Source organism: Harpia harpyja, chromosome Z, assembly GCF_026419915.1.
Source record: "Harpia harpyja isolate bHarHar1 chromosome Z, bHarHar1 primary haplotype, whole genome shotgun sequence".
NCBI lineage: Eukaryota > Metazoa > Chordata > Aves > Accipitriformes > Accipitridae > Harpia > Harpia harpyja.
Genome location: NC_068969.1, coordinates 112189697 through 112211777, shown reverse-complemented (window position 1 = coordinate 112211777; position 22081 = coordinate 112189697). Strand labels below are relative to the sequence as shown.

Sequence of the window (22081 nt, the reverse complement as noted above, 5' to 3'; positions counted from 1 at the left end):
CCCTCCGCTCTGCGTTCCTTTCGTGAAACCGTGCGGGTGGGTGGGATTTGACCCGTCACTAGTGGGTTTCTCCCCGTGGTGCCTCGCGTCCCCACCGCTCTCATCCATGTGCGCTGGAGATGAGGTGCCCTCTGCAGCAAGCCCACCCCGCTCCCCCCCACCCCAAAACCCCTGGAGAACCCAGGAGGGCGCAGCCAAGCTCCACCAAGCGAGTGGGGTGGACGTAACAGGGTGTTTTCGGTGGGGAGGAAGGGACGGGACACGGGGTGGGGACACCGCACCGTGGGGTGGGGCCAGGCGTGGCCGGGAGCGGCGGCGAAGTTCGGCCGTGGAGTTCAGCCGTGGAGCTCGGCGGCGGCAACATGCGGGAGACGAGGTTCAGGGATCACTTTTGGGTGAGCGGGGGCACGGTGAACTGGGTGGGGAGGGGGCGAGCGGGGACAGGAGCCAGATGGAGCCGGGGGGCTCACAGCTGGGGCGGGGGGGTCACCCCTCTTTGGTCAAAGTTGGTTCCAAAACCGTCTTCGCGGTCCTGGGGTGCTTTTGCTGAAGGCTCCGAGCATCCCGCCGGCGAGCGGTGTCCGTCCACGCGTGTCCCAAGAGCTGTGGCTTTGCAACGTGTCCCCGTGCTGCCAAAATACGCCCCGGTGAGCTGCCGCTGCCGTGCTGGAGGAAGTCGGTGCCGGGCTGAGGGCTTGATTATATTAATTGGCCGCCGGTGAACTACTCGGAGACACCATGGGCAAAAAGGATCCTTTGATGGGGAGCTAATCCCGGACTAGGAGCGAGTCCCTCGGTGTGCTGCTGCTAGCTGCCGAGCTGCAGAGGAAAAGCCGCGGTTCGGGGAAAGCCGCAATTTATTGTTTTGAGTCTGAACTGTGCTTTTGGGAATGGAGAAGTGCTGAAGAGCCGCTTATCTGCTGCAGAGCATGGGCGCTGTGGCTGCCCAGTTCCTCTTGGTGTTCCAGGTAACGGCAACCGGGAAATAAATGACAAGTTTGGTTTTCAGGGCTGAAAATCCCCATCTGTGAATGGCACTCGGGTTTTCCTGGGTGATTCCTGGGAAGCAGCTTCCATCTTGCAGGATAGGGGAAAGGTGCGTGGGCCGTGGGAGGAGCGGGCGCCGGGTTTGGGGCTCCCGTGTGTTGTGGAATGAGAAGGGTAAGTGCAGAGCACCGGGCTCGCCCAGCATCATCAGCGTGTTATCTGGCGCAGCACCGTCAAATATGTAAATCCCACACAGGTGTCGAACCTGGCTTGGAAAATAAAGTCAGCTTTGCATCTGGCAGCCGTTTCTCAGCTATTTGTTGCCCGAGAAATTTCCACCGTGCTTCCTTTGCTTTGCAAATGTGCCGCAGGGGAGGGACGCGAGGGTGACGGCGGTGGCGGCAGCATCCCCCAGGCTGGGGGGAATAATGTGATACCAGGAGAGCTGAGTAGATACGGTTTGTCATGCTTCGGTCGTGCATTGGATTGAAAAATTGGTCCTCGCTGCCAGGCTGGCTTCGGCTAGCGCTGCCCGGTTAGTTCCTCTCCCTCCTTTTTGAAGGAGGATCCTGGAGGAGGGGGCTCGGTGGGAGAAAATACAGGGGCAGGAGCTGCCCCAAGCCCCGAAGGCAAGGAGGAGCCGGGACATTGCATAAGGCGCTCATGCCTGCCCGGTCCCTTTTATTAGCAAACACATCTATTTACTGAATAATTCTCTTGCTGAGTCCAAAACTACTGTCATTGCCAAGGATTTTGCTTGGCTTTTTCCTTTCCGAAGCCTGTGTGCTTCTGTTCCCCCCCTGACCGACGTGCCTGGGGCAGGCAGCCGGGGCGGAGGTTGGATGGGAGCGTGATGGATGTGACTCAGTGGAGAGATCGAGGTCGTGCTGTGGTCGTTTGGTAGATGGAAAAGGCAGGTACCGCCCCAAGCCGTCTCCATGCCACGTACGAGTGACTGTGTATCAGCTGCGAGGGCTGGGAAGGGAGGGGGAGAACGAGAGATGGGCAGAAAAAAACAAATTTAGACGAAGCGCGGAGGGCTGCTCGTCCGGCTGTGGTTTGCTGTTAAGTGCTGTGAGAGAGCGCAAACTTCCTCCTGCAATTTTTCCTCTTAAATTACTTTGCTTAAGTCAAAAAGGGAAGGAGAACTCTGCCAAAGCAAGTGATTTTTCAGTGGTCACGGCAGCCTGATAGGAAAGGGGAGATTTCCATCCCATCCAGGGAAGGGATGCTCTGATTGATGGGACGAAGTCTAAAAAATAACCAAACCCCCCAAAAGCTGAGCCGTTTTTGGTGTTGCATCTTCCAGCTTTGAAACGCGGCTCGTCGTGAACGGCGACCGCCAAATTTCTTTGTGGGGCTAAGCTGCAGCCCCCACCTTGCTCTGCCGGGGCGGCGGGGCTGTGCCTCAAGCCTTATCTGGGGACTGATTTAGCTTTAAACCCCAGTAATTCTGGTTTCTTCGGTGGGGCGCGTGTGTCTGTCTTTTCTTGCATCGGAACCCGGTCCCTGCCGAAGTTCACGGCGCGATGCTTGCGATGCACTGCGTCGAGAAAGCACGCTGCGACCTTGCTCTCGGCGTTGGAGTTTGCTCATGCTCTTAGGTCTTAGAACAAGATGATAAATTTCCTTAAATAAAGGGGTTTGCTCTTTTGCATCCTACCACAGCTCCTGCTCACGCAGAGGCCAAAGTCCGGAGATGCCTGAAGCTGCACGTGCATTGCTCCGAATGCTCCCGTGACGTTCCCTCCTGCAGGCTGCAGCAGCCTGCAAAAGAGCTGTGCAAAATTCAAAATACACCAAAGATCATGTTTGTTTCCTCTTGCCCTGCCTGTAGCAATTGCCGTGAGTTGAGCAAGTGTGGGGTTTTCTTTTCATTTTTTGCAACCTGCTGTTCTTCTTTCACTACATGAGGTCTCTTCTTTCACTTTAATCGTTTTCTTGGTACACGCCTGGTTCTCCCCAAGCCTGTTCTTGCAGAGTATTTCGGGTAACCCAACAGCAAAGGTTTGGGTCTCATCAGAGCACTTTGGTTCTGTAAAACTGTGTGGGAAAAATAGAAGTGATGATAATGCTACGCTTTAAGTCTGATCTATTGGCTAACAGCTTGCAACTCGGAGAGTGGATTTTTGGTCATTTTGCTTGTAATGAGACAAAACCAATGCTCTGCTCTCTGCAGTGTATTGCAGGGTGCATTAAAAAGAAGCATTTGGCAAAATATTAAAAAAATAAGCAAATAATGCTGAAGACTGAGACCTGCTGACTCTCACTGAGGTTGCTCTGGTTAAGCAATTTTTGAAAATCAGACTTAGGTATCTAAATCTTTCAGGCCCTCTCAAATACTTCTTTGTCACGCCAAGCAAAAGCGATGCTGCTAAAACAATCCACGGCTCAGGCGAGTCATCCGCAGCAAAAGCTGCACTGGCATATTTAATTTTCTAACAAAGCATGCAGCAAAGTATCTGAAAACACCGATTTACCCCGCAGCGCATAGGAAAGAGCTATTGCATCTCTTTTTGCAATGGCACAAACAAAGCGTGGGGGGAAAGAAATGCTTTGCCCCTGGCTGCAGAGCAAAGGAACACACCAATGTTTGCAAAGGAACCGTCGATTCCTCCCCGCTGGCCCCTCTACCATGGGTTGCGGGTGATATTTTGTCAGTGCTGCGACTGGCTGTATTTCTTCTTCATTGCCACGATTTTTCTTCTAGCCTCGTGGAGCTGGCCGGGGATAAACTCCTTTTTTCTGCGTCCCGGCTGTCAGGGGATGGGGCAGGGAGCTGCCAGCCCTGGGCTCCTGGGTTCATTCCCTGGCTGCTGACTCACGATGTGATGCTGGCTGGGCCATTTCACTTCCCCTTAGCCCTCCTTGCTCTTCTCTAAACGGGGACTGGGTTGGTGGAGTTCATCGGCAGCGTTGTGAAATCCTCGGGTCGTCGTTCGGAAGGAACAAGGTGGGGTTTGTGGGAAGAAGGAATTGCATCGAGGTGGGACGGTCCGTTGCTTTCTGCGTCTCTGGGATGAGCAGGGTAGGCGTGTCGGCGTAGGGGAAGGAAGCTTCAAATGGCAAGTTATTAATCAAAAAGCTGCTTTTCGCAGGACACCGTTCTCAGGTGGGTGAGGTGAATTTGCAGCGAGTCCTTTTCCTCCCTGCGGTGAGTTTTGTCTGTCCTGTTGTACCCACCTGGTTATGGGATGGGGAGGAACGGCAGCCTCTTGCAGCATCTCCTGCTCTCCTCACCCTGCTCCCTGCAGGCACCAGCGCAAACGTTTTTCTTGGCCTCAGCAACGTCTGCAGGACCCTGAGTGATTCTGAGGCTGTACTGACTGCGAGCAAGAATACCACAGCTACTTATTACTGCATGGTGTTTCTCACTACAGAAATAGTTATCCAACTTCTGCTGTGTTTCCCTAAGCAGAGAAGGCTGAGGAGAGATACTAAGAGCTCTGCGTAAATAAAGATCTTTCAAGTGATGGTCCATGAGCAGTGCAGTGCCCTAAACCTTTCATTTTTGGGAAGGCTGGGACAGGTTGCCTGAAGGTAGGAAGGCTCTGCAGAGGGATCAGGACGGGCTGGATCGATGGGCTGAGGCCAATTGTGTGAGGTTCAACAAGGCCAAGTGCCGGGTCCTGCACTTGGGTCACAACAACCCCACGCAGCGCTACAGGCTTGGGGAAGAGCGGCTGGAAAGCTGCCCGGTGGAAAAGGACCTGGGGGTGTTGGTCGACAGCCGGCTGAATGAGCCAGCAGTGTGCCCAGGTGGCCAAGAAGGCCAATGCCATCCTGGTTTGTGTCAGAAATGGTGTGGCCAGCAGGAGCAGAGAAGGGATTGTCCCCCTGTACTCAGCACTGGTGAGGCCGCACCTCTAGTACTGTGTTCGGTTTTGGGTCCCTCACTACAGGACAGACCTTGAGGTGCTGGAGCGTGTCCAGAGAAGGGCAACGGAGCTGGTGAAGGGTCTGGAGCACAGGTCTTAGGAGGAGCGGCTGAGGGAACTGGGGTTGTTTGAAAAATGTCTTCGTTTGAAAAACGTCTTCACCGAAAGGGTTGTCAAGCATTGGAACAGGCTGCTTGGGGAAGTGGTGGAGTCCCCATCCCTGGAGGTATTTAAAAGACGTGTAGATGTGGTGCTTAGGGACATGGTTTAGTGGTGGACTTGGCAGTGCTAGGTTAACGGTTGGACTTGATGACCTTAAAGGTCTTTTCCAACCTAAACGAATCTATGATTCTCCCATGTCATGGGCTTCATAAAGTGTGTGTCTGGAGGGGGTTTTCCATGTAAAGTGGGGTAGAAGATGGAAACGTCAAGCTCAGCAGCTTGCCTTTTAGCTGTGACTCACACAAGGTCACTTCAGATCCCCACCAGAGCATTTTAGCCTCTCTTTTGGCTAAAAGTGCAAACAAACCCCAAAATATCACAAGCAACACACAAATTCCTTCTCCTCATCGAGCCCATTGGGAGGATGGTGCAATCCCAGGCAGTAGATTGGGAAGGGGGGGGGGGGGGGGGGGGCACGTCCTGCTGAGCCCACGGGCTTGGGAAACATCAGCTGCTGCTTTGTCACCTTGAAGTCATCTGTTTGTAGTTTCCACGGGCTGTCCTCTAAATAGCACATGGGCTCAGAGCTCTGCCCAGTGGGGAGGACCAGGACAGCCACATGCTGCAGGGTGGGAGGAGAGATGCTCGTCCTCCCACGTCCTTCTGGTTGGGGAGGGCTTGGCGCAACTCCCCATCCTCCAGACCTGTCTTTGGCTTAGTTTATTACGTCTTTACATCTTGTCCTCTGCGCCCGTGGCTCTGTGCTCGCCGTGTTGCCTTTCCTCTTTCATTGCTTCCTGCCTTTGGGACATCCCACGGGCACTCGTGCTGGTCCTTTTTATTCTTTCCGTGCCAACATCTGCCCAGAAGGGCGCTGCGAAGGCTGGTTTCACAGCATACAACCCTGCCTGGCTCCTTCTGGACCAGGAGCTGCTCCTGCCTGGAAGCAGCTCTTTTGGAAATCTCCACCGTCTCTGTTACCTCTCATGTTTCGTATAACACCTTGCACTGTGAGGTCTGCTCCAGCCTTAGGCACTTAGGATATATATATGTTCGGGAATTAAATCCTTCTACTGGAGGAGGAAGAGGGATAAAATAAAGAGCTTAGTGCACATTTTTGATGGATGCTCCCAATTTTTCTGCCTGGCGCAGCGAGCCCGAGTGTCCCAGGCAGCAGAGTGGGGTGCAGGAGCCTTCGGGTGCCCCCTGACACGCAGCGATGTGGGTCTCATCGCTCCGTCCTGCCCAGGCTTGCAGCGACCGAGAGTTCTTCTCTGCTTCCATTTTATTTCCTTTGAAACCGGGGATAGGAAGTCAAGTTAGGACGTTCTTGTGTTTTGCAACTGCCACGAAGACTGACTTCAGTGCAAGCGTGTTTCCTTTTTCACAGACCCGATTAGCAAAGACGCGACACAAACTGAGAACTGGTTGTGGGTTTATCAGTAATAAGCCCATTTTGGAGAAACGTTTGTCCTTTGTAAAGAAACAGAAGGTGTTTTGGTTTCTGCTTAGGTCCTGCTCCACGGTTCTCTCTTCCCGTGCGTGCCACGGACGGAGCAAAGCTGATCTGGGATAACCGGGGATTTCCCGCAGGTCCCACTCCACCAGATCTCCGCTTTACTTCTTGTTTTCTGGCCACTGACATTCAAGTCCTTGACTCCTTAGGGAAATCCACATAATTAAACCCTTCATTTATCCCAAATAGCAGCCCTGTTCCTCCTCATTTCTTGCACCAGGTACGAACTCCCAAGAAATCCACCCTTCTGCTGCCCACACTTTCACGCCAGTTCTTGGTGTACTCTCACCCTGGCTTCCAACCATTTCCTGAATCTCTCTGTTCTGCCGTTATTCCTCTTCAAGCTTCTTAATAACTCTTTGTGGCTTTTCCTTCCTTTCCCTGAGTTTTGTATCTGCTCCTACCATTGCTTCCTTTCTGCAGCCTCTTTCCCTGTATTTTTTGCTCCCATATGTGCTGCTCTGTACATCACCGACTCGTCCTCTTTGCAGAAGACGACAAGTAGCACCTTCTGCTCAGCTGCCTCCATCCTCTTCAGGCTTCTTCCAGAGAAGGAGAGCTCATGGTCAGAGCACCTCTTTGTATTATCATAGCACTTAGCAGCCCTGCTCTTAAGTGGTCTCCAGGGTGGTAAATCTTCAACAGTCATAGGGCAAAACCCCATTTTTTGTCGTAAGGCGATTCCAGGCATGGGTATGAGGAAAGAATGGGGGAGAGTTAGTCAACCTTCATCCTAGCCCACCTACATCACTGCTGCATGTATCTTTCTTTTTTGTTGGTTTTTTTAATAAGCATCAGTACAATAGATGTTTTTAAGAAGTAATTTGAAGGAAAGCACTGATCCTTCAGAATTCTATGGGAAGTGTGAGAGGCACTGTGGGGCTGAGAGCCCTGGGTTGGAAGATGAGACTTGGCCCCGTGGGTGGTGGAGGCAGGACCTCTCCATGGCTGTGATGTTTTGTGGGGAGTGAAGAAGCTAGCCCCGTGTGATGTGTTGAAGGGCATACAGCAATGGTGGGGGACGACCTGGTACTTCGGGAAATGATCTTTACAGTGGTGTTTTGAATTGATGTGTGGGACAGTGTTGCTTTTTGCAAGGCCAAAGAGAAGGCTGTTGCAACAGCAGTCGTTGGGTGCATCTATACCTTACTGTGAGGGCAGCGAGAAAAGCCCACAGCTCAGCGATCCTGTGCAGAAAGGTCTGATAAATTTACCTCCAGCCCAGATGTAGGCTCCTACAACCAGATGTGAGGGTGATGCCCAGAATAGTGCAAGTCAACCCTAACCAAGATACATCTCCATGTCTGCAGAAACCGGGAGGAACAGTAGTAAGACGGGCTATATCTAGAGACTTGGAGGGTTTATGGTGTTTGATTTCATTAAGTTAGAGCTGACAGCTAAGCTCCTAGGAGGAGATGCCATGTGCTGTGGGGCCAGCTGTGCTTAGGTCAGGGGGGAGCAAATAGGATGTGGTAAGACTGAGCTCCTCTGTTTTCTGAAATTTATGGAAGTGTCTTGTCCCAGATTGCCACCATTGTTCTCATTCTGGAGCCTCTCCCAGCCCTAAAAGAAAAAACAATCTTATTTCATAAAGAGGCACTTGCCCACTTGCTTCCAGCTGAGCCATCGCTTGTGCAAATGACTGCACTGATGAGGATATGACTGCCGTTCTTCTGTTTTCAGAGTACAGATCTGACGAGCACAGTTGGCTACGACAGCATCATTCAACATCTGAATGACGGCAGGAAGAACTGCAAGGAGTTTGAAGACTTTCTGAAGGAAAGGTATGGAGCTGCCTCTGAAAACGGGTTGGGTTGAACCTGGGAAGTGAGGCGGTGGCACTATTTCTGCTTCTTGTATTCCCAGTTTGGTTTGTGTCACGTTTAGCTGTCCACTGTGTTAAAACACCTTTGATTTTTGACTGATGAGGAACTTGTTTTCTTACACCTTCCTTTCCTTGCACAGCTGGTGCTGTGGTATGAAGTCCATGCCTAGGAATCCTCAGCTGCGAGGCGGTGATGGTGCCCAGAGCTTAATGCTCACATTTTGAACTGTCTGGTAAAAAGAAAGAGGAATCAGGAGCAGTTTAATAATTCAGTCTTACATGTTGCCAGACGTCTGTACTGATGTGTTTGCAGCTGTTGGTGGCCTGCCCAGGCTACACGCTTGCCCATGAAGTTCAGCTTGCAGAAGATCAGGTGAAGACCTTGGCATAGGAGAGGCATAGCTTTGTACTGAGTTTATCTTTGTACATTATGGACAGCCCACAGATTTTATGTTAAAAAGAAGTAGTAGCATTAGATAGCGCGTTTCTTAATCAGAGGATATGACCTAAGTATAGGTTCTGTAGCTAAAAAGGCACAACTGAGATGGTCTGGCCATGTATTTTGACTTTTTGGTTCACCTGGTTAGCAATGGCTAAATATGAATAGCGCTGCAGAACAACCCTGAATTAATGTCATTTTGGTATTGAGAACTGGAGAAAACAAACCTCTGAATACAAGACTTGGTACAAAACAGCCTGGAACAAATGTAATGGGGAGGAAGAAGGGGGAGAACCTGCAGTTAGAAGTGTGTAATACACCTACATCTGTCTAGGCTGTAATCCCACGTTCCGGGAAAATTTGGGCTTTCCAGCTGCCCGAGGAACCATCCGCTGAACCCTGAGAACCGTGTCCCACTCGTCCGTGACAACGGAGAGAGTACAAAAAGCCTCCTCCACAGCCTGTGCCCTGTTCCTCTTTGCTGTTGAAGGAGGTGTAGGTTCCCACCGATGTGTCTAGCCAGGAGGAGATTAGAGCCTGGACCTGGACTTGCTACTGGTACCCCACTCTGAACATGGCCCAGTTCTCCATGTACAGCACAGCTGTTACGTGGTCCCAGCTGTGGAGAACATGCCTGTTGGATCTGATGCTTTGTCTCAGAAGGAAGTTCATGGGAATATTATTAGACAGAGGAAAAAAATTAATTCATAATCTTTATTTTTTCCATTTCCCTACAAGCTTTTGAAGTTTTTAAAGAGTTAAGTTGGGTGAACCCAACGGCCAGACTCTAGAAATCAACAACATAGGCATCTGCATCTGTGTTAGAGATACAGGCATTTTAGGAAGTTATTTATTTCACCCAGTAGACCTTCTAATCCATGCCTCTAGCAGTACTTGTTTCTCTCCCCTGACTGCAGACAGCTAGGGCGGCTTGCCCAGATGGAGATACTTACGTTTGAGCAAGCAAGTCCAGCCCTGGTTGTCTGTACAGAGTTCAAAGCAACTGCAGAGCGCTGGTTGTTCTTAGACTGCAACACATAAGCTTTCTTTCCCCCCTTCCTCTTTCTTCCAAGAGGGAAGGACAATACGATCTCTCAAAGGTGTTATTTACGTTACCTTACAACATGTGGCCTCTTCTTCAGGTGTTTTCCCTAAGGAGCAGAGGCGGGCAGGAAAGAGTACCTATTGCCCCATTTTAATAAGTCCTGAAAAGCTGAAATAGCCCAGCTGAGCTTTGGGGTGCGTGTATGGTGGCTGAGTGGTCTTTGAGGTGCCGACTCCCTTCCGTCACATTTGGTTTAAATCAGCCAAATCACCTTCCAAAGTGCTTTGTGTGGATGGACTGAAAATGTGTGATCGCACAAGCCTTGTTCCCATCGGAAACTGAGCTAAAAACTACTCGGGTGACTCACCTGGCTGCATCTAGCCACCAGCTGCACTGGCTGCTTAGTCCTCCATCTCCTGCAGAGGTGGTCCTTGCACCCATTGGCCATGGGGAGATGGGGAGAGCAACGCATCGGGACCACAGACACAAAAACCAAAGCGTTTTCACTAGAAAGGCTGTTGGGTAACTGCAAACAACAGTCTTCCTTTAGCCAACCGCCCACAGTTGGTTTACAGCAGGTCAGAAGGTAGGGAGGGTGTTAAGAGCGGGTTTTGGCCTCTGCTGCAAACACGTACCAGTTTCTGAAATAAGAACTTCCTCTCATTTCTCTCTTTCCTCAACAGGGCAATTATAGAAGAAAAATATGGCAAAGAGCTCATTAACTTGTCGAAGAAGAAGCCCTGCGGGCAGACGGAACTGAAGTAAGTTCCCAGTCCTGTGTGTGTTTTGCTTTTATGGGTGTCCTTGCTTGGAGCAATGAGGGAGGAGGAGAAGGAAGGAGGCTGTGAGAGAGAGAACAGTGTTGAACTGTGATTGGGATGCTACCAGAAGATGATCTGAAATTGGTCTTGTGAATGAACGGTGCATAGTTGGGTTGGCCTTTGCCAAAAAATGAGTTGGACTCCACCAAGTTCCCACCAGCTGTAGACTAACCGAAGCATCACAGATGCTCAGGCGAGATGTGGGCTGGTGGTTCAGCAGAGGGCCGAGGATCATGAGACCTTGTTTTTCTGGCCCGAGGGAAGTGCAGGTACTTCCTTGACTCAAACCAAGCAAATCTTCGAAGCCCAGCACGTTACCACCCTGCAGCGTTGCTGTGGCTGCTGCGGTTAGCTCCGTGAGTGGGTCTCCATTTCCCCAGTAACCCTTGGCACCATCTGCTTCCTTCTTTGTTTCTCTATTTTATACATGCCCGATCTGATATTCTCTGATCATTTATTTACAGTTTTATACTGAGGTGTCACATAAAATGTTTCTAAAATCTTTATGGTACAATGTTAATAGGGAGAAAAGTTCCCAACGTTTCCAGCCACTGGCCAATGCACCATGTAGAAGGTGTTCATATGTCTGAAATGATACTTTTAGGAGGTTGCATGAAATATTTGTTATGAAACTCAGAATTTTTAATAGCATCCAACGTTCAGGAAGATGTAAAGTAGATCTCATACCGAGCGAGCTGTGTTATACTTGCTGAGAGGGAAAAAGCTGGAGGTGTAAAGAGGGTAAATAAACCTGCTTCGAGCTGCTTTGGCTGGCATTAAGTGAGGGACTTGCTACCTGGTTTGGGAAGGGTGCTCTGCTGATGCCTGTGCCTGGCGGTGCTTTCCCACTCTTTTTAAAGCTCTGCCTGTGTTTTTCAGCACGCTGAAGAGATCTCTGGATGTTTTCAAGCAACGTAAGTAATTCTTCATGTTTGTCAGGACACTTGGCAACACCAAAGCCTGCAGGCAACTGCTTGGGAAGAAAATAGCAGAGGAACCTCTCTCTAAACCTGTGCGATGCTGCGGTCAGGCATAGGCTGTCCTCCTGGCCCAGCTCATCCCAGCGGGGTTTGGGACCAAGTGCTCCAGGGCACGGGTGGGAGAGTGGACCCACAGGGTGTCCTTTTGGGGATCTCTTGGGCTTTCGGGGCGGGCTGCAGCTCAGAGGTCGTGCTCGCGTTGTACATCAGAAGCTATGCATGGGAAGCTCATCTGGAGTTTGTTGGACTTGCTCGCCTTGCCTTCTTCACACACATATGCAGTAATTCGCACCTCAAATCCCGTGTTCAGTTTTGGGCCCCTCACTACAAGAAAGACCTTGAGGTGCTGGAGCGTGTCCAGAGAAGGGCAACGAAGTTGGTGAAGGGTCTGGAGGGCATTTCTTAGGAGGAGCGGCTGAGGGAACTGGGGTTGTTTTGCCTGGAGAAAAGGAGGCTGAGGAGAGACCTTATCGCTCTCTACAACTACCTGAAAGGAGGTTGGGGTCGGTCTCTTCTCCCAAATAACAAGCAATAGGACAATAGTAAATGGCCTCAAGTTGCGCTAGGGGAGGTTTAGATGGGATATTAGGAAAGATTTCTTCACCAAAAGGGTTGTCAAGCATTGGAACAGGCTGCTTGGGGAAGTGGTTGAGTCACCATCCCTGGTGGTATTTAAAAGACGTGTAGATGTGGTGCTTAGGGACATGGTTTAGTGGTGGACGTGGCAGTGCTAGGTTTACGGTTGGACTTGATGACCTTAAAGGTCTTTTCCAACCTAAACGATTCTATGATTCTGATTGGAGCATCTAAAAGATGACGCTTTGGCCACCTTACGTTGTCCCTTCATTGCCATATGTCACAGCCCGCCGGGGTACAGGCAGCCAGCACCCGTACCTGGAGACCTAACACTGCTACCCTGTGCTGAGTCCACCCTCTGCCCCAGCCACGTTCATCTACTGTCCCGTCCCTTGGCGGACCCCCCTAACGAGGCTCTGCCCTCGCAGCACCTGACTATTAATAGCTGTGGGTTTGAAACAGCTCTGGGGGTTGAATCGTGAGCTACGGTTTGGCTTAGCTCCCTAGATGAGCTTGCTGGTGTGGTGGTTCACGGTGTGGCCGCTCACCTTCAGCAAGATGAGCCTGAGATTTTTTTAGCGTTAGTTTTTCTGTACCCCAAGTTGGTTGCGTGCTAGCCCAGGGCAATGCTTCCTTCAGACAGCTCCTTCAGGCTGCGATGTGTTGAAATGTGCCTGAATTCATCTGGATGAGGGGGAGATGTGACTGTGCTTGTTTGAACAACCTCTCTTGACATGAGTTTTCTTAAACTGAAGGGCAGGCCCCAGCAGGACTGATCCTTACATAGGCAAGCGCTGCTTGGAGGTTGCTTCAAAAGTGCCGCTGCTTTTATATGTTTCTGCAAGGGGATGTATGATCTGGCATCTGTTTGATGTCAGCTACAACAGTTGACTTGAGCAACAGAGTCTTTTTAGCAATATATATATATATTTAAATTTTTTTCTTTGCAGAAGTAGACAATGTGGGACAAGGTCACATCCAGCTGGCGCAAATCCTTCGGGAGGAAGCAAAGAAAATGGAGGACTTCAGGGAAAAGCAAAAACTGCATCGGAAAAAGGTCAGGCGCTGCGGGAGCATGCTCCTTCACCGCAGGGTGTCAATCCTGCCCTGGCGATGGGCTGCTCCGGGTGGTGTGTCCCACCATGCCCCAAGCCCCTCTGTGCCCCTGGTGCCTGCTGCTGCCGTCCTGAGCTCCTTCCTACGTGTTGCAACCGTGTCGGTGAACCGTGCGGCAACCTCTGACTTCCTTCTTCTCACTGCTGTGTCTTCTCCTTTGGGTGCCTTTTGGGGTCAGCGATAGGAGGGGCTCAGCTCCAGGGACTCCAGCCTCAGCCAGGAATGTTTTTAAAGCATATATAGAGAGAATCATGGATTCATTTAGGTTGGAAAAGACCTTTAAGATCATGGAGTCCAACTGTTAACCTAGCACTGCCACGTCCACCACTAAACCACGTCCCTAAGCACCACATCTACACGTCTTTTAAATACCACCAGGGATGGTGACTCAACCACTTCCCCGGGCAGCCTGTTCCAATGCTTGACAACCCTTTCAGTGAAGATATTTTTCCTAATATCCAGTCTAAATGTCCTCTGGCGCAACTTGAGGCTATTTCCTCTTGTCCTATTGCTTGTTACTTGGGAGTAGAGACCGACCCCCACCTTGCTACACCCTCCTTTCAGGTAGTTGTAGAGAGCGATAAGGTCTCCCCTCAGCCTCCTTTTCTCCAGGCTAAACAACCCCAGTTCCCTCAGCCGCTCCTCCTAAGACCTGTGCTCCAGACCCTTCACCAGCTCCGTTGCCCTTCTCTGGACACGCTCCAGCACCTCAAGGTCTGTCCTGTAGTGAGGGACCCAAAACCGAACACAGTACTAGAGGTGCGGCCTCACCAGCGCCAAGTACAGGGGGACAATCCCTTCCCTGCTCCTGCTGGCCACACCATTTCTGAAACAAGCCAGGATGCCGTTGGCCTCCTTGGCCACCTGGGCACACTGCTGGCTCATTCAGCCGGCTGTCGACCAACACCCCCAGGTCCTTTTCCACCGGGCAGCATTCCAGCCACTCTTCCCCAAGCCTGTAGCGCTGCATGGGGTTGTTGTGACCCAAGTGCAGGACCCGGCACTTGGCCTTCTTGAACCTCACACAATTGGCCTGAGCCCATCGATCCAGCCTGTCCAGATCCCTCTGCAGAGCCTTCCTACCCTCGAACAGATCCACACTCCCACCCAACTTGGTGTTGCCTGCAAACTTACTGAGGGTACCCTCGATCCCCTCATCCAGAGCATTGATAAAGATATTAAACTGAACTGGCCCCAATATAGTGCTGTATGATCTCCATATGGTCTGCTAAATTTGGTAAGCCTTTTAACTTCTTCTGGCTTGAGATTCCTTTGTCTGGAAAATGAGGGAAAACTGCTAGAACCAGGGACTGGTTTGAACCTAGCAGAGGGCAGTGGGCTTCTCAATTTTGCCAGAACCTATGGAGATGATAGAATAGTATGTATTGCTAGGATTTCATTTGTAGAGCTCCTTTGCATACACAAGTGAAGGCTTAGATAGAAGCATAGAAAGATGAATGTCTCGGACGGGTTTTGTGAATATGCTTTGGATAGAAGAAGGTCCTTAAACCCATCTCAATCTGGTCCGTGCCTCTTCCTTTCCTAAAACATGTAGTTCATCCTGGAGTGTTGATGGTCAGTGACATGCTGACTCTGGGTCTGTTGTTTTCACAGATAGAGCTGATAATGGAGGCGATTCACAAAAATAGGAATTTGCAGTACAAGAAGACCATGGAGGTAAAGCAAACGTGCTGCTGTTTCTTGCCGTATGGGTTAACGCTGCTAACGTGCACACACGTGGTGCTGGGGCAGACATAAACGCGAAGGTCTTCCTCCTCTGCTGCAAGTCCCCACATCGCGTCTGCGTGAGCGGTGTGCAGGGCGTGCTCAGCAAAACTGATGAGTATGCGAGGGATGTGGCTGACGGTAGCCTTGCAGGGTTGGATAGGAGTGATTTAGACGTCATGGACTCGATTGCCATGAGCTTTTCATCTTGAATGAAGAGGAGCTTGTCTTGTGAGGTCGGTTTTGCCCAAGCAGTAGGGTACCCGGGACCTTGCGTGCTGTCCCCTGCTCTGCTGGCAGCCTGCATCTGCCTCTTCGCTCGTAGTCTGTGCTTTCCTCCAAAGCCTCCCGCGTGAGCTGTATTTGCATCTCGTTGCTTGCTGACACGCTCCTGCCCTGTTTGGTGGCTCTCCTAGGCCAAGCGGCTCTACGAGCAGCGCTGCAGGGATAAGGACGAGGCGGAACAGGCTGTGCATCGCAACGCAAACCTGGTGACACAGAAGCAGCAGGAGAAGGTACGGAGAGAAGGGTGGCCGTAGGCAGGGGGAGAAAGGGGTGTCTCGTCTCACAGTTTTCTTGCCCCATGCCTCTTTTCCCAGCTTTGGGGTGAGACGGGAGGGCTGGTGATGTTCCCTGGTTGGGCTGCAGTGCCGTCGTTGATGCGCCAGGGCTGTCCTCTACCGTTCTTCTCTCTCCCATTTTTGGCAGCTGTTCCTGAAGCTGGCTCAGACAAAATCGGCTCTGGAGGACTCTGGTGAGTGTGGAAATGGTGGCGTTTGGAGGGCGAGGGGAGCGTTTCCTGGGGCATGGCTCTCAGGTGAGCTCCAGCTCTTGGGTCAGGCACAGGTCCTCAAAAACACGTGCCCAAGATAACGGAGGTGGGCTCCTGCCCTGGAGAAGCCTGCGTGGCCCCACCAAGGCTGCTCCCATGGCACAACCCTCCGTCTTGCTGCCCGAATCTGCGTCCCCTCGCCGTGCCCACCCATAGCCAAGCTCAAGCATTACTGCTGCTTTCTCCCTGACATCCCAGCATTTTCAGGCTTCACATATTACCTTCTAGTGAAGGGTTTTTTTAATTAATGTGAATCAGATGACAGTGTGATTTCTCTCGCAGACAGGAGTTACCAGCAGAGCGTTACCACACTGGAGAAGATCCGGGAAGAATGGCAGAAAGAGCACATCAAAGCTTGCGAGGTAAATGCCCTAAAATGCCTTCATGTGGCAGTGTGTTCCTCTGGATGTCCGTCCCCTTGCTGTGGGGATCAGGGACAGTGCAGATTTGCCTTCTCTGTATTCCTCTGGCAGGTGTCGCAGCCAGCCCTGCGTGTGTCTCATGCTTGGCTTCTGGATTCAGTGTCCCACTACTTCGAGGTTTCTACTCTTTTGTTATTTTTATTTTTTTTTCTTCCACCGCCTTTTAAAATTGACAGAGTCAGTGCAGTAAGTAGTGACATTTTTGCCCATTACCTTCCTGCACATTTGGTGTGGCCGTCGTCTTGAACAGTCACAGTCATGGTCACCTCTGCACACCCGGCGACTCAAGGCCAATATGTGCTATAGCTGCAACACCACCCAGCACACTCTGAAACTCCGAAAGACTTTAAATGACTTTGCAGCAGAGGCTGGTGGCAGGCTGGGGACGCAGGCTGGGGACACAGGCTGGGTGAAGCCACCTCCATGCACCAGGAGCCCTTTACCTTGTATCTCATGGACCGCGTGGTAGTGAGGGAACCCCTCCGAGTGGTTAGATCAGCCTAAAGCAGACTGTCTCATAGCAAAATGGTCTAGCAAGGATTTCTAGCACCTGCTGGGGAAGTCCAGAGCTGGTGGCGAGAGGATAGTGCAGCTGCTTTGCTGCTGACCTGTGTCTTGCAGCTGCCTGTGATCTGTGACCGAGGGATGGACAGGGACTACAGAGATGCAGGTTTTATCCCAGGTCTGCTGCAAGCTTGCAAAAGGTCCTCCCATCCCCAGCCGTGCCAATCCCTTCCCAAGCTATCTCTCCTCAGGGCTCTATTTTACTTTTTCCTTTTAAAATGGAATTTGCTGTCTGTTTTGTGTGGCGTGCGTTGGTGTCTCGGTGCTGGTGTTCTTTTGGGGTCTGGGGTCTCCAAAAACCTCTCTGATGGTGGGGCGTGGGAAGCAGTAGTTTCACTTCCACAGATGGATCATTTGGAGGTTTTCCCCTCGGTGTGTTGCAAAGGTCATAACTGATAACTAGTGCATACTTACACTTGGGATGAAAGGTTATCTTTCATAGAAATGTGTAAAGGCATGTGAAATTGAGGTACACCAGACAACAGATTTCAAAAGACTTGGGTTTAAACTTGCTTGGAAAAGGGCTGGGCAGGAAAGAAGGAGAAGACCAACCAGTCAATGCACCTCTCTTTTTCATACATCCCCAGTGCTTTTTTATTGCTCTGTACCTGTGGGAGGGAAGTGAGCTGGGACCGCAGGACCACGGGGTACCTAGGGAACATGCACTGCCTTTAGGAAGCTGTCTTGGTGTCCTCAGAGGTAGCGGTGTGCCGAGCGACCCCTTCCACATCAGTCCTGCAGACCTTCCAGAGCTTAACACTCATCTTTGAAATACCTGGTTGCATAGAGGGATGATTTCTCCTCTGGATGAGCTGGAGGACTCGTAGTTTCCACGTTTCCTGCAGAAGACCAAAACCACCTGCTCCTCGCTGAGGATAGTCGTCTTTGAGGTGGCACTTGGGGATGAGAAACGATCAGGATAAGAGATTTGCTCTCGTTTTAAAGATGTTAGGGCCGTTTTGTCTGTGTCGTTTCAGTTCTTTGAGACTCAGGAGTGCGAGCGCATCAACTACTTCCGCAACGCCCTCTGGCTTCATGTCAACCAGCTCTCCCAGGACTGCGTCCAGAATGACGAGGTACGTCACATGAAGGTTTCTCCATACCTTCATTTTTCTGTTTGGAAAGCAGAGCCCAATTTGCTTTCCTGTGCACTGAGCTGTGTTATGTCTGAGTTGGGCTGTGGCCTTTGATCGGCCACCAGACACCAGCATGAGTGTGCAGGCAGAAAGTTTTGGCCAGAGCTCTTGCAGATGAGGTTTCCTCTGTCATTCCCACATTTTTTGAGGGTGGTGAAACACTGGAAGAGGTTGCCCAGAGAGGCGGTAGATGCCCCATCCCTGGGAACATTCCAGGTCAGGTTGGACGGGGCTCTGAGCAACCTGATCTAGTGGAAGATGTCCCTGCTCGTGGGAGGAAGGTTGGACTAGATGACCTTTAAAAGTCCCTTCCAATCCAAACCATTCTGTGATTCGATGATTCCCCTGCCATTGAAGCTTGTGTCCTGGGTGAACATTGGACTTTCACCCCATGTGTGATAAATGATTGGAAAAAACCCTCTTGGTTTTTGACCTGATGTATAGAAATGCTTTTTCTTTCCTTTTGGCAGAAATATGAGGAAATCCGCAAGAGTTTAGAACTGTGCAGCATTGAGAAGGATATTGATTTTTTTGTAAATTTACGCAAAACTGGAAGTTTGGCCCCAGGTAAGAGCTCAGTACAATCTCACAAAGTAGTGCTGACTTCCTTGTACTCGTCATAGAGCTGCTGCTCTGATCAGCATAATTTTGGATGCAAAACCATTCATTTTGCAACATTCCTCCTTTCATTAACCAGCATGCAGCACTAGTCTCTGCCACTTATCACCAGCCCCTGAAGATCAGGCATTTTCCCAGAGAGAGGAAAGACTTAGCAGCTGACTGTTGGTGTTGACAAGTAGTTTATGCTTATAAAAGGTCTGTACTTTACTACTGTTAACTTTTCCTAGCTCCTGTTGTTTATGAAAACTACTATAATACACAGAGAAATGCAACTCCTGTGAGAAGTCCGGTTCCTGTACCTATATCAAGGTAAGGCGTATAACATGTACAATAGCAACTGCTATTGCAAATGATGCTCTCCTGCCAAAAAAAGCGTATTTTGTTACTTTCAGTCTATTGGAGGCTTGACTTGTGAGTATTAGAGGAAAATACTTCCCACGCTATGTAGTCCATCACTTTTCACAGCAGGAATTATGCCAGTGTGCTGCCTACTATAAGCTGTTCAAGGACCCCTCAAGCCCAGTCAGAGGTTTTTGCTCCCCCTTTTGGGGTCATTTCTCCCTTCTCATGGCTGGGAATCTTATTGTGACAGTGCTTGAGGTGAGGCTTTGCTCATTTTTTCTTGTAGCAAGCCTATTCCAGAAGTCCTTTGCATGGAGGTGAGGGGCTGTGGTGCTCAGACAGCAGAAAAGCAAGGCAGCCTGTGGAATAGTGATTTTCATGTCTTACTGTCTCTGGGAACTATCTGAACTCCCTTCTACAGCAGCCTTTGATACCAGGAGGGCTTTCCTGAATGATTCTCCACGTGGTCTGTCTATCTGAGGAGAGATGAATCAGTTAAAAGTGTGTGTGGGTAGAGGGAGGAACAGCAGAGCTGAATTGACTCCTCCGGGACAGAAGCTGGGCAGAGAGGACAGGGTGAAAGATGCTTCTGCCGGGGGGCAGATGAGGATTCAGGGCTATTAAAGACTATTGCTAAAGATGAGTGTGCCACTTTGGCTGTTACACTGGGAGAGGAGTCATGTGCAATTATGGCTTCCTGATGTCTCACTCTGGGCAAAGGCATCTAAAAAGGCATGCCCTGGGGCTCACTTGTGAATGTTTCCCCAACTTAATGTTTTTTTATTACTTTTTCCTCTCACCCACCATATCAGCTTCAATTCCTGTGTTTGCCAAGCTGGCTGTCGGTGGTGAACCCACCATGACATGCCTTGGTACCAGGTCTCCATAAAGCCCAGGCTGGCCAAACCTCTTGCCCTCCTGCCAGCTCTCGGAGGGCAGCTTAGGAGTGTAGAGCCAGGGCAATGGGAGTCCCATGGCCATGCAGATCCTCAGCTCTGTGTTTTCTTCTGTGCAGGAGGGGACCTTTACCCACCCCGACCAGCGCGCCAGGTGAGTTACTTGCTTTATGGGGCTTCTGACCCCACAAAGGATCTCTCTGCTCTTGCTCTTCCCCGTCAGGTCATGAGCTTTAGCTCTCTGAAGGGATTGCTTTAGGTGAAGCTCCTGCTGTAATTCTGCTCCCCGCTGAAAGATGCTGGGAAGGTGGGCGCTGACTCTGGAGGCAAGGTGTCACCCAGGAGAAGTTCTGATCAAAGCCCTGCGTGTAGGCATTTTTGGAGCTGAAGGATGTCTAAGCTTGGGATCCCACCAGTCTTTGCAGTTTGCCATTCTCTGCTTCAGCAGCATGAGCTGTATCATTCCCAGTGCCTCTTCAGTGACGGGATACTGCAGCAGGACTTGGTAAAATGAGGTCCTGATTTGGCTCTTCGGCAAATCAAGTCATCTCTTTGAGTCTCATTCACCCTTGCCTCCCATCCCTTTAACACGAGTGGCCAGTGCATGATGTTTCTGTCTTGTGTAAAGTCTTGTAATGAGCACTTCTCGTGAGCAGACCTAATTTTTTTGTGCTCTGTGTTTCAGGTGAGCCTGATTACGCCACAGTTGACGGCTACAGCTTGATACATCACTAACAGCCACAGTAAGTACTCACATTTGATGAAGAAAGGATGTAATATGAGATGCAGCTACACTGAGGAGGGACAGTGGAGAAAGAAAGGCCACCGGTTAAGGGATGACATTTTGAGGTGACTGACTGGGAGTGATGATCATGTCAGCCCTCCCATCGCTTGTCTGAGCTGGAGCTGTGGTTTAGACGCTGTTGATCCTGTTCTGTAGGTTCTCCAGGCAGAAGACACTGTTCATCTGGCCAGCGTGGCAGCGGTGGTGTTTCCAGTTATTCCCAGCCACACAGAGCTGAAGCGCATCTCCATTTTAAGAAAGTATTTGAGGACTCTTATGATTATTTGTACATTCAGAAAGTGCCTATTAAAATCTGTGCCTTTGATCAGCAAACTCCTTGGATGGATATCCCATCTTCACACTCGGGGGAATATAAGCAATCGACCCAGACACAGGGGTGATCTGTGTCAGAAGAAATTTTTGAAGTTCTTCTAAAGTGCAGCCATCTGGGAGAGGCTGGAGCCTGCCACTCTCCAGATAACTAAGAAGTCCCATGTGCCGAAGGGAGCGGTGCGCGATGCTTTGGGCACGCTGGCTTGTGTTCAGGGCACATGTATCCCACTCAGATCTCAGGTTACACTTTTGCCTGTTTCTAAAGTCTTTCATTAATGGTAATTAAACTTGTAATTTAGGTTTTAATTTTGTCTCTCAGGGAGCTTACTTAGAGGAGCACCAACGGTTACACCATCTGTCTGGCTTAGCTGTAGATGTGCTCCAGGCTTAAGCGCCGATACTGGGAGCTGATTTGTATCTTGCCTGGTGCAGCAGTCCACAGCACAGCTACCTAGTGAGAAACTGTGCTGCCACAAACATGCTGGGACGTGCTGCACCCTACAGCGTTGTTGAGGATAGGAGGGGAGTCGGTCAGCTCTTCCAGCCGCCTCTCCAATGAGGGGCTTCCAGTTTTTTAGGTTCATGGTATAGCTTGTCCCTGGTAGGCCCTGGAGAATTCCATTTGATTAACTTCTGGGAATCCCAAAACTTTGGATTTGTTCTGACCATGCACCACTAGAAACAAACTTAGCTACTAATGTTGGGCTGGAGCCATGCAACTCCTTTTCTGACCAGTCTCCTCAAAATTCATGCCCTTCTTGTTAGCGTATATATGATTATGGCTTTGATTCGGAAGCTCACATGCCTCAGGGCTGCTGGTCTCTCTGAAGTCCCTGTGTGCAGTGTTGCTTAACAGCTCCTCAGTGCCTTATGACACTGGACATGGGGACCAGGACACAGTTTAGCTGTCTAAACCTAGTGCCAGGTGACTAACTTTGGAGTAACAGGAGTTGCTAGTTGTGCAATGTTCTTCAAGTTGAATCTGCATGACTTCAGTGTGTGCCTAAGCCCACCGGTCCCCGGGGCTTTTACTGAATTTCCTTGTGCGGAGAAGATCACGGTGAGCTTTAACATCTGTCCT

General features: G+C 50.5%; 1 protein-coding gene across 2 annotated transcripts; it reads left to right on the top strand.

Annotated features, from left to right (window-relative positions):
- The first annotated feature begins 300 nt into the window (after positions 1 to 300).
- On the top strand, positions 301 to 21000 carry PSTPIP2 (proline-serine-threonine phosphatase interacting protein 2). Of its 2 annotated transcripts, XM_052778433.1 has the most exons (15): positions 301 to 395; positions 8227 to 8327; positions 10536 to 10613; positions 11553 to 11587; positions 13180 to 13286; positions 14960 to 15022; positions 15487 to 15585; positions 15779 to 15824; positions 16185 to 16264; positions 17866 to 17964; positions 18495 to 18591; positions 18873 to 18954; positions 20003 to 20037; positions 20569 to 20626; positions 20824 to 21000. In XM_052778433.1, the coding sequence occupies exons 1-14, from the start codon at positions 363 to 365 to the stop codon at positions 20616 to 20618; spliced, it is 1005 nt and encodes a 334-aa protein (XP_052634393.1). In that variant the 5' UTR covers positions 301 to 362; the 3' UTR covers positions 20619 to 20626; positions 20824 to 21000. The 2 variants fall into 2 exon arrangements, with proteins under 2 accessions (XP_052634393.1, XP_052634392.1); XM_052778432.1 differs by having other exon boundaries at positions 20569 to 21000.
- The last annotated feature ends 1081 nt before the right edge of the window (positions 21001 to 22081 follow it).

What these genes read in the sequence shown, in the direction of transcription:
- PSTPIP2 (XM_052778433.1), top strand. Translation starts at nt 363, where the DNA reads ATGCGGGAGACGAGGTTCAGGGATCACTTTTGG. An exon ending in AAAAACTGCATCGGAAAAAG is followed by an intron (nt 13,287 to 14,959) that starts GTCAGGCGCTGC and finishes TTGTTTTCACAG; the next exon opens with ATAGAGCTGATAATGGAGGC. An exon ending in ACTGCGTCCAGAATGACGAG is followed by an intron (nt 17,965 to 18,494) that starts GTACGTCACATG and finishes TCCTTTTGGCAG; the next exon opens with AAATATGAGGAAATCCGCAA.